This window comes from Molossus molossus, unplaced genomic scaffold (assembly GCF_014108415.1).
Source record: "Molossus molossus isolate mMolMol1 unplaced genomic scaffold, mMolMol1.p scaffold_m16_p_10, whole genome shotgun sequence".
NCBI classification, from domain to species: domain Eukaryota; kingdom Metazoa; phylum Chordata; class Mammalia; order Chiroptera; family Molossidae; genus Molossus; species Molossus molossus.
In genome coordinates, this window is record NW_023425345.1 from 91,050,132 (window position 1) to 91,061,743 (window position 11,612).

At 49.0% G+C, this 11,612-nt stretch overlaps 1 protein-coding gene across 1 annotated transcript; it reads left to right on the forward strand.

The window, feature by feature from the left end:
• The first annotated feature begins 742 nt into the window (after nt 1–742).
• On the forward strand, nt 743–10,679 carry FGF23 (fibroblast growth factor 23). Its single transcript, XM_036251554.1, has 4 exons — nt 743–829; nt 1,589–2,012; nt 8,051–8,154; nt 10,176–10,679. The coding sequence occupies exons 1-4, from the start codon at nt 743–745 to the stop codon at nt 10,677–10,679; spliced, it is 1,119 nt and encodes a 372-aa protein (XP_036107447.1).
• The last annotated feature ends 933 nt before the right edge of the window (nt 10,680–11,612 follow it).

Sequence of the window (11,612 nt, forward strand, 5' to 3'; positions counted from 1 at the left end):
ACTGGAGAGAAGCAACATGCCACGTTGCTACTTGCGTTTCCTTACCAAGCCCCGAGCTCTGACAGCTTTTGCCCCAAAAAGCCGCGGGGTTTGTGCTCAGGAGGTCTGGAGTCAGACTGCCCAGACTCCAGTCTGACCTCTTCCCGTATTAGCTGTATAAACTGCGTGCGTGAGTTTCCTACCAATATAAAGGAAATACCAGCATCTCCTCAGAGGTTTATTAGGAAGATTCAATGAGTTACTACAAGCAAAGCACTTGATACGCTCTCAACACGTGTCCGTCGCCGTTGTGATTATTACTATCGGAGAAACAGTCTTAGGAAGCCAAAGACCTTGTCCTATCTCTCTTGTTTAATGCTTTGTCACTTTGTACATATGAGCCCCAAGATCTCCATTTCTTCATGTATAATATCAAGCGCTGATAGTGCCTGGTGCGCCTGGCTCCCAGAGTTGCCGTGAGATGCAAAGGAGCCAGCACACGTGAACGTGCTCTGTGAACTATAGGAACCTGTGCAGGTGTAGAACAAACGGGCCCTCTTTCTGCCTGCACCTGCATGATTGTGTGTAGTGGTTATTTACGTGTGTCTGCCTCCTCCGCTGGACTGTGAGCTCCCGAGGCAGGGATCACATTTTGCCCTCTCTTCTATCAGCCACGGTGTCTAGCCTGACGCCTGCACGTGGTGTGTGCTCAGCAAACGGGGAACTGGAAAAGCAGCAGCCTCCTTGTGTGTGTTTTTCCGCGATGGGTTCCAGCAGCTTGCTCCCCGCTAAACCGCAGGTGCTGGGGTCCTCCTCCTCCATCCCATGTAGCTTCCCAGAGGCCACATCTGTGAGCAGCATCTGTACGGAAGGTGCAGTCCAAGCAGCCAGGCGCCCAGTAGACACTAACTGCGGGGACACCCTGCCCTGCCGCTCGGCTCCCGGGACCTTCCTGGGCTCTGAACCCTGCGCTCGGCCAGCAGTGTCCCGGTCTTCATGAGTCTCTCAGTTAGTCTCCACACTATTGCAGACACCATCACACCAGTTCAGTTGCCCTAGACAGTCCAACCAGGAAAACCGAGAACTCAAACCTCAGCATTCTGCAGAGCAGCAGAGACCCCGAGGCCTTGCTTTCTTTCTTCCCATTTGGAACTCTTCCCGAAAGGGTAACCTTGGTTTTGGCCCCTCTGCTCCCTGCTCCCGTATTTTCACGGGGTGAGGGGGGTCTCAGAGGATGCCATTTGCCTGATGGTGTTCTGTATTATTTCTGTCTCCTTCGAGACACCCACCTGGTGCTGTACACAGAGAAAGCACTGGACATGTAGTTGATTGGAATTAAAAGGACCGAGGAAACCAAAATGAGTAGACTCGTTGGAAGATTAATTGCACAGGAGTCTGCTGACCGCATGACTGAAGCTGGATTTTTTTTTTTTCCAGAACCGCTGGCTGCCTTCACATTTCCTGGTGGAAGTGGGACAGGTCAACAGAGTCCTAGATAACTTTTGCCCACACATCATTCACTTTTGGGAGCGTTGGCTTGAAATTAAGGGGTGTGTGTGTGTGTGTGTGTGTGTGTGTGTAACCGACGTGCCTTCCGTGAGCCTCCGAGGTCTCTGCACTCACTTCAAATGAGCTGATTACAACACAGAGGATGTGGACAGTGGAGTTTTTCCTGATTGATGTCACACTGCTACCCTTTAAAAGCCCAAGGAAAAAAGGAGGGAATCCAGCCCGGGATCCTCACGCCAGATACCCCAGCAAGAAGGAGAGAAAGGCCCTGGAGTCAGGGAGGCAGTGTCAGGTTTCCAAGTCCACGCCAGCCATTCAGAGAGCAGCAATGTCAGGGGCCTGCCTCGGGCTCCTGGTCTGTGTCCTGTGCTGTGTAGTCAGAGCCTATCCCAATGTATCCCCGCTGCTCAGCTCCAGCTGGGGTGGCCTGACCCACCTGTACACAGCCACCGCCAGGAACAGCTACCATCTGCAGATCCACAAGGACGGCCGTGTGGATGGCACACCCCACCAGACCATCTACAGTGAGTAGGGGCAGGCTGGGAAGAAGGGGGAGCTCTGTCCATCCCCCTACCGGGGACTTGGGGAGACCCTGGGCTAGACCCACGATCCACCTAATAGTGTGTGTGTGTGTGTGTGCGTGTGTGCATGTGTGTGCGTGCACATGCGAATGTACGCTTTTTACCTTGGGAGAAGATTCTGTCACCTTCCTAATTAGTGTTTACTGGTTTCTACCAGCAGGAATAACTTCTGTCTTAACTAAAATTCTTCTTCCCGCAATAGCAGCCACATTCCCTTTATCCTGCCCAGAGTCAAAAATGTGCAGAGAGAAAGGCAAGGAGGTTGAGAGGACAACGCCAGAGAGGTCAATGGACACTGAGTTTTAGCGTACAAACTTTGGGCTGGGTTAGCAGTGGGGGTGGTGAAGGAGATTGCTGTGTCCGACCACGATTTGGAATAGATGAACTCGAGGGCTCTTTCTGACTCTGAGCTCCTTGTATTCTGGCCTTATAGAAATTGTCAGGAAAAATGATTTCAAGGCGGACTCTCAGGCGTGCTGTGTTGATGGGTCCAATCAGCACCCACACGTGTACTCGGCGATCCATGACTGCATCCTTCCCACGGGTTCACTGGGGCGTCGGAGCCACCCAGCTTAGCACGAAGTGCTGGTTCTTCTCTGTGCAGCTAAAACGTCCACTTGGTAGCAAAGGAGCTGGTTGGGGACTCTTTGGCAATATCAGATGGCTGGAACGTTTTTACAGATTATATTTGTGGAAAGTTGGGTCATAGTCCACCATAGTCAATCAGTTATGTGTGATTCATATGCAAGCCCCCGTGGTGTGCGCCTATATAAGAGATGATGAAGTGGGAGGGCGGATGCATATTGAAAAAGACAAGGTCTTCCTTTTATGAGAATATGTAGAAATGACTCTAAGGATACAGAAAAATACATATTGATTCAATAAAGATCATGTAAAGGATTGAAAGAGTAATCACAGTCTCTTTAATTAAAGAAAACGTATAGGAATAATGATTCACCCTATATTGTACTAAATTATTTAGCAGTTTTTTTGGTGGCCTTGCTGTGTGCAAGACACTAATTCTGCTAAGAACCAAAGGTCCTTAAACCTGGTAGCAAGATATATATATATATATATATATATATATATATATATATGCAAAGCCAATCATTCAAATCTCTTCATGAGTTCAGTGGATGGTGATAGGAGATTCCAGGAGGGGGAAAAGTCTTCAAATTCCCGAAAAGTTCCACAACTCAAAGGGATATGGTAGGATTTAGGAGTCAACATCTCGGAAGCCAAGTTTGAGTCTAATGGCAAAAATCTGAAATAAATCTGGATATACTTGATGCATCCGAAGTGCTGCTCATTTTATCCAGTGGGTGCCGAAGAGAACCTACAGTGTGTCTGACCACGCGGAGCTCTGTGGGTGCGGCACTTCATCTCGTCTCCCAGCTCAGTACCGAACTTCAGGAAACAGTGTCTGCAGCTCCGTGGCCGGCTGCCCTCACTTCCACCGCAAGGTGGTGGCCGGTTAAAATGCACGAGTGGATTATGGTACGATATTTTGGTTCCCATAGATGGAAAGGGCTTCATACAACTAGAGAATGCTTATAAAATTTGTGTAGAATCACGAAATCCCTTCATTGAAAGGAGCCCCACCAAAGACATGTCCTGCTGAACATGACATAAGGTAGACAGGTGTGCGCCGGCTGCGGGGGGCTGAATGTTCCAGTGTGTGGGGCTCAGCCTGCTGAGCTTGCAAGCCGAATGGTAGAACTTTCCCTCAAATGGCCACTGGTGTCTCAAAGAAGGCACTGAGTACTAGTTAGAATGAGTTAAAATGAGAAGAGTGGATGGTGATTGAAGTGATTTCAGATTTAATTTACAGACAAGTGATTTTGCTTTGTCAGGTATAGACGCTCGCTGAGCATGGTGCCTCTGGAGATCAACACAATCCCGGGGATGGGAATTCAGGTCAAGGTGGTGAGAGGGAGATGCTTTTCCTAGTTTATGTCATCTTTTGTACTCTTCAAATCCGTTATCGTGTGCATTACCAAAAAAATGTATATACTAAGATGAAAAGTTACCAAGAAGAAAAGATTTGGAAACACTGATGCATGTAAGTAGGTAGGACAACTAATTAACAGGACTTATAATCGCCTCCTTAATGAGTGTAAAGCAACACTTTCATAGATTTCCAGTGAAATCGGTTTCATTTTATTGCTGTGCGTTAGTAAACTCTTGACTAATAGTTGAGTGCCCACCCCATTTTGGGTGGTTGGTCATTGTGAAATGATCTTCCTACAAGATTCTATAACCTGCCCTCGGACTCGGCGCTGAAGGCAGGGAGCCTCTCCAGGGTGTGTCCGTCCTGTCCTGCTACGAACAAGGCCACCCTCTCACTTCCCATTGTCCCCACTTCATGGAAACAGCAGGAAAAAAGATGCTTCATACCCCTAGTTAATGTCAATTCCTAGGTCCAGGGATTTTTATTCCTTCCATCTTCCCCACTGGCATCTTCTTTATTTGAAGGTGAATTATCCTCAGGCTCTTCAGTTCTTCAAAACCATATCTTTCTCTTGGGGAGCTCGAAGCACTTTACACAGATCATCGTGTTTGTCATTTACTGGCTATGAGGCGAGACCAGAGCGGATCATTTTCTGCTTTAACAGCAGAGGTTCAGGTGAAGGGGTCATGTAACAATTACCAGCATTTAGAAAGTGCTTTTATAGTGCATAAAAATATTATCTCATTACATCCTCAAGACAACCAAATGAGGTAAGTGATTCTACTACATATGAGAAAACAAAGGTTTAGGAAATTAAATAACTTGCTCAAGGTCACACAGGTAATAAATGACCTAGAGGATACCATGACCCCAAACCGATGCTCCTTCCAGTGCACATGCACCACCCGTTGTCACTGATAGAAATGTCCATTAAGTCTGCCTGACTCCAACAGGTGTGGCTCACGCAGCCGGTGCGTTCCTTGCATTTCCTGAGCTTTCCCATTGGCTCGTGTTGGTTTGATTGGAGCCTGAGCAAGCTCCATAGCCAGCTGCTCTGTCCCTCTGAGGGCTGTTTTTACTGGGACTGGCCCCAGAGACCAGGAGCAGGTGTACCATCCACACTGCACACAGTCACCCCACACATCAGGATGTCATAACAGCAGGTCAGTGATGCTGTATAATGCCTTTCATTTGCTCAACACTTTCACGTCATTTTTACAAGCATCATCCCACTGGATTCTAATTATAACCCTACAAAGTGAGCAGGACAGCTGTTATTCTCTTTTCACAAGGGAGGAAGCTCAGGCTAGAGCAATGACTTACCCAAGACTACAAAGTCAGTAAGTGGCATAATTAGGGCTCCAGTCCCTGGTTTCCTGACCTACTTGGGGACAGGGTGACTTGGGCTCCCCATGGCCTGCAGCATGTGAGGCCCTTGACTTTGTCGCCTGATGCTTGTAATGATTGGCAGGATGTTAGGATGTTAGGGCCACTGACCTGAGTTTGAATCCTGCCTTAGTTTCAGTATCACTTAAATTGGAATGCTACTACTGCCAATATTAATAATATTAACAATAAAACAGTTATTTTTAGCATTTAAAGTATGCAAAGCTCTTAGAGCACAATCACTCAGAAACAGTTACTCCAAGTAATTTCTTTCCAATTGGACTAAAAAATCAATAGGCAAGAAACTTCACTTCAAGTTTCTTAAGTTTCTCCCAGGGCTTATCATAAAATTGGCCATCTATTTGATCCATTTATGGAGTAATTTAATTATCCTCTGTATCTCCCATACCTCACTCCACTTCCAGAAGCTTCCCTCAAGCCTAACCCTCAGTCATACTCAGAAATAAATTAATTTTCCTCTTTGGCCTCTTCCTTTGTCTTCATTCTAGACTTGCTCCTGCCTCCTTCCCTCTGTCCCTGATCTGCCTCCTTCCGATCAGGGTCCATGCTCAGCTCCGGGTATTGCCTGCTGCTGTCCTCGGAGGTCTTGTATTGAGCCTACATGGGTGGGGGAGAAGTCAACCCACCAGGCGCCACCACTCACTGGGCACATGACATTTCTAAAAGAGGGATTTTAGCCCTACTTGGGCTCCTCCCCGAGGGGTTCAGGTCAAATGAGATGCAGGGGGAAATTCTCTGGTAGGCAAATGAAAGTGGTCTCAAAGACTTACGGAAATGATTTTCAATGGAAAATATCAGGTAATGAACAGCATTTGGGGCCTAACTCTTGCTAAATTATACCCTTGCCACAAAATAGAAAGCTTTAGAATTTTTTTAAAAAATTTTTTCTTACTCAGTGATCCCACTTCTAGGAATATACCCTAAGAAGCCTGAAACACCAATCAGAAATAATATATGTACCCCCATGTTTGTAGCAGCACTATTTACAATAGCTAAGATCTGGAAACAGCCCAAGTGTCCATCAGTAGACAAATGGATAAAAAAGCTGTGGTACATATACACAATGGAGTACTATGCAGCTGTAAGAAAGAAAGATCTCTTATCCTTTGGGACGACATGGAGGGACCTGGAAAGTGTCATCCTAAGCGAAACGAGCCAAACAGAGAAAGACAAGTTTCACATGATCTCACTTATTTGTGGAATATAATGAACATAACAGTCTGAGGAATGGGGTAGTCCCAGAGATGTGGAAGTGGGGTACAGACTGACAATCCCCAGAAGAGGGGTTAGTGAGGGAGAGATAAACCACAGAACTTACATGCATGTATGCATGAACAATGGACATGGACAATAAAGCTGGGGACAGGGTGGGGAGGGAGAGGAGGGAGGAATCAGTGGGGGGAAAAGGAGAAACATTTGTAACAAAAATAAATTAATTAAATAAAAAAATATTTTCTTTATTGATTTTAGAGAGATAGGAATGGAGAAGGAGAGAGAGAGAGAGAGAGAGAGAGAGAGACATCGATGAGAGAGAACATTGACTGCTGCCTCCTACATGTCCCCCGCTGGGGATTTGGCTACAACCTGGGCATGTGCCCTGATTGGGAATCAAACTGGCCACCTCCTGGTGCATGGGTCGATGCTCAACCACTGGGCTAGATTTTCTTTAACTAGGCATTGGTACTTGTTAAAATTGCAAGTTTCCATGGGGGTGGGTGAGGGGGGTCACACTTAAAGCTGGTATCAATTATACTTTAAGTATCAATTGATACTTAAAGCTGGTATCAATTATTTAAGGTGTAGGTAGTGTGGATGGATTTCAGGCTCTTGTCTCAGACTAGTTGTTGAGAGTGGCATTGAAAGACCATGAGGGATGGCACCCGGAGGGGACATCACCAAGTAAGAAAACGACAAAGAACAGCGACAAAGAGCCAAGAAAAAAATCCCATCCACCCCTGACATCCGTTCAATAAAGAAAGATAAAGCATCTGGTTCTAAGTAGCTCCCTCTAGGGGACACACGAGGTATGTAAACTTAGTTCAAGCCAAGTGAATAAAAGGCACGCTGTAATAGAGGCATAGGCTTGCGCTGCCAGACTGAGAAGAAAGAGCAGCTAACGATGAGGGAGCTCGGGAAAGTTTTCAAAAAAAATAGTGACATCTGAGTCTGGCCTTGAAGGATGAATGACTTCAATAAGTAGAGAAGGGAGGAGAAGACGGATTCTAATACAGTTCTTCTAATACAGTTCTAATGGTGTGTGTTGGCTGATGGACCAGTGACATGTCCACAGCTACTCATGCTCGATTTCAAGCTGGGTCCTGGAAAAACGTCTTGGTATAAATTTTAAAATCACACAGGCAGAAAGAAGCTTTGGGAGAGCATGACCGCAAACATGAAGCAGTATTAGCCAGGCAAGGAGAAAGCCAAGGCTGTCCAGGCAGGAAGAGAACTGTGTGTAGGGCACCCGTGGGAGAATGCCAGGAGCTCAGAGTTCCCCGTTAGGCAAGAGGGTGAGGAACACGGCAATGGGGCGGGGCAGGGGAGGAGTACAGGAGTCAGAAGAGGTGCTGAAGGCAGGGCCTGGGTGTACAGCAAGATTTGACCGGAATGCTTTCCTCCACAGGTGCGCTGATGATCAGATCAGAGGACGCTGGCTTTGTGGTGATAACAGGTGTGATGAGTAGGCGATACCTCTGCATGGACTTCAGGGGAAACATTTTTGGATCAGTGAGTTTCTTTTTTGTACTGGTCACCACTTGCAAAAAAAAAAAAATGATCTAATTTCTTTGACAGAACATAGATGTTCAAAGCTTGGCCCTGGCCGGTTTGGCTCAGCGGTTAGAGCATCGGCCTGAGGTCCCGAGAGACCCGGGTTCGGTTCCCGCTAAGGGCATGTACCTCAGCTGCAGTTTGTCCCCCGGCCCTGGTTGGTCGTGTGGGTAGCAGCCACTCGATGTGTCCCTTTCACATCGATGTTTCTCTCTCTCTTCCTCTCTCCCCCTCCCACTCTACCTGAACAAAAAATAGAAAAAATGTCCTCAGGTGAGGATAAAAAAAAAAAAAAAAAGCTTGAAGAGTCCATTTGCAGAATACCTTGATGATTTGTTTCCACGGAGTCCTTTTTTCAGTCTAATTAGTAAATGCTCAGGTTTCTGTACCTGGGGTTCAAACCCAGGCAGTTTGGCTCCGGATCCGACTCTAGGCTGTGGTCTAACGTGCCTGTTAGTATCCATGTTTGTGTCTCACACAGCACCTTGCATGTAGCCGTAGGTCCTTTAGTCATGCCGATTCATGTCACAAAGTGCATTGAAAAGGGTGAGACACCATAGGTGTCTTCTTGACTCTGCTACTAGACCTCCTTGACTGTGGGCAAACCCCCTCATTTCTCCAAACTTCAGTTTCCTCGAATGGAAAAACTAAAGCAGGGTGGACCACATGCCCTGTGGGGCTCCACCTAGTTAAAGATCTCTAATTAATTATCTCTGTCCCAACTGTGCTGGCTTGTCCTTCCGACTGGTAAGCAAAGCATTTCCCAAACTACAGGTTGCAGGCGCAGTCCAGAGGATTTGTAGACGGTACAGTAGTGGGACTGCTTATCTCAGGAGCCCTTACCCCAGGCAGACCCACTAGAAATTCCGGGAGAGCAATGACTTTCTGTTTCGCTTACTGCTGTGTCCCAGCATCTATAATGGTATCTGACCCAGAGCAGATACATATTTGTTGAAGAAAAGTAGAAAATTAAATGAATAAATAATAAGTAAATAAGTAAATAGCTGTCGACCACATATAGGCATCTACATCGTTCTCATCTGTAAAATATTACTTCATGGCGTTTCAGGATTAAATGAAATAATATGTGAAGATCCTAGCAGGCACTCAATAAAACCCGGTACCGGCTAGTGGCAGAGTGAGACCTCAAACCTAGGTCATTTGTTGCCAAAGTTCATGTCCCTAACTCCCACACTACATTATCTCTCTGATGTCAGTACCCTCACTTCCCCATCCCACCTCCTTTTTTTTTTTCATCCTCACCAGAGGACATTTTTGCATGTATCTTCAGACAGAGCAGGAGGGAGAGGGGGAGGAAGAGAGAGAGAGAAATCCATGTGAAAGAAACACATCCTCTCACATCAGGGGCTGCCACCCACACAACCCCAATGGGGGGGGGGGGGACAAACTGCAACCAAGGTAGGTGCCCTTAGCGGGAACCGAACCCGGGACTCTCCTGTCCGAGGCCGACACTAACGGCTTAGCCAAACCGGCCAGGGCCCACCCCCTTTCTTCCAGGTAAGGAGACAGACCCAAGCCCCCTTTCAGCCAAAAGAGGGTTCAAAAGGTTGAGGGAGGGAAGGATGAGAACGCCTTTGAGTTAGACCTCCCCCAGGAACCGGACACAGGAGCCTGCGGCTCTGCGCACCCTGGCCGGAGCACGCCATGCCAGCCAGTCCACCTCAGGCAGGGGCTGTGAAGCCCTGTGGTTGCCACCCTGGGGTGGAAGCTGTGCTGGGTGCTTAAAGCACTAGGGAAAATCACGTCTCCCAGCAGGGGTTAATGTACCTACCCAATGGAGCTGTCGGGAGGGATGGAGCTCCTCCCATTACCAAGACTCCAGGCAGGCCTGCAGGCGCGCGGGGCTGGGGCTGGGGCTGGGGCTGGGGCTGGGGCTGGGGCTGGGGCTGGGGCTGGGGCTGGGGCTGGGGCTGGGCCGCGCTCACCTGGCCCTCACCTGGGTGGCTTTGCCCTTGCAGCATCACTTCAGCCCCGAGAGCTGCAGGTTCAGCCAGCAGACGCTGGAGAACGGCTACGACGTGTACCACTCGCCCCAGCACCGCTTCCTCGTCAGCCTGGGCCGGGCCAAGCGGGCCTTCCTGCCGGGCACCAACCCCCCGCCCTACTCCCAGTTCCTGTCCCGGAGGAACGAGATCCCCCTGTTCCACTTCAACACCCCGCGGCCGCAGCGCCGGCACACGCGCAGCGCCGAGGACGACGACTCGGGGGCCGACCCGCTGAACGTGCTGAAGCCCGAGCCCCGCCTGACCCTGGCCCCAGAGGCCGACCCGCTGAACGTGCTGAAGCCCAAGCCCCGCCTGACCCCGGCCCCGGCCTCCTGCTCCCAGGAGCTCCCGAGTGCGGAGGACAACAGCGTGGGGTCCAGTAACGACCCGTCTGGGGTGATCAAAAGCAACAGGATAAACACACACGCGGGGGTGCTGGGCGCGGAGAGGTGCCGCCCCTTCCCCAAGTTTACCTAGGGATACTGCAAAACAATGCTTTCAACACCTGTCAGAAAAGTACACTATCGTTAAAGGGGCCAGCTCCCCCTCCACGCCAAGGAAGGGAAGGTGGGGTGATGTGTGGGGTTAGCCGCTTCTCTCCATTTCCTTCTCCAGGAAAGTCCCTGAGAATCTGCCTTCCCGGCCTGAGAAAGGGGAGTTTCGCCACCTTCCTCGCCCTACCTAAACCACCTTTCTGCATGAAGGAGCCCCATAGGTAAATTAGACATTTCCCCTTCACCAGGAAAGAAGGGGTTTCCCCCCCTTCCTTTATTCCCTCCCATATGCCTCTCTTCTTAACCAGTTCAGCACTAGATCTCCGGCTTAGGGAGCTCACCGCTTTGGGGATGCAGGAAGTCAAGGCCAGCTCCCCTGTCCCTTGCATTTATGTTCTCACCTCTGTTGGCACTTGAGTTTGCAACCTTGACCTAGGGCATTAACCGCTGAACTGGACAAATTTATGGGAATCCTAATCTCAAACCTTTGTTCTTTGAGCATCTCTGGAGATGAGCTGTCAAAAAGACGGGTGGTAGCTGGTCAGAGCTTAACTAGAAAGCTTGGAGAACTGAGGCAGGAATCAAGCTGGAAAACTCAAGCTCCCTGGGGGTGGGCACCCCTTGCCATGCTCTCCAGGCGTCCAGAGCCAGAGGGCCAAGAATGCCCCTGCGCTGCCTCCCCAGGGGCCATGACACAGCCTGGCCTCTGACCCTGTCTGGCTCTAGCGTGCTGGGCCTTGGGATTGGCTCCAGAAACTCTAGCCCGCTAGGATTTGCATTTCAAAATGGAAATAAAGTCAAACTCTCCTAACAGGCCTTTCATTAGGCCTCTACTTCCAAGTGGAGTGGCAATCCACTCTGGATGGATGACAAAAATGTCACACTGAGACAATGGGACTGCTCTGGGCTAGGTTCT

What these genes read in the sequence shown, in the direction of transcription:
- FGF23 (XM_036251554.1), top strand. Translation starts at nt 743, where the DNA reads ATGGGTTCCAGCAGCTTGCTCCCCGCTAAACCGCAGGTGCTGGGGTCC. An exon ending in GCTTCCCAGAGGCCACATCT is followed by an intron (nt 830 to 1,588) that starts GTGAGCAGCATC and finishes TGAGCCTCCGAG; the next exon opens with GTCTCTGCACTCACTTCAAA. An exon ending in GGGGAAACATTTTTGGATCA is followed by an intron (nt 8,155 to 10,175) that starts GTGAGTTTCTTT and finishes TTGCCCTTGCAG; the next exon opens with CATCACTTCAGCCCCGAGAG.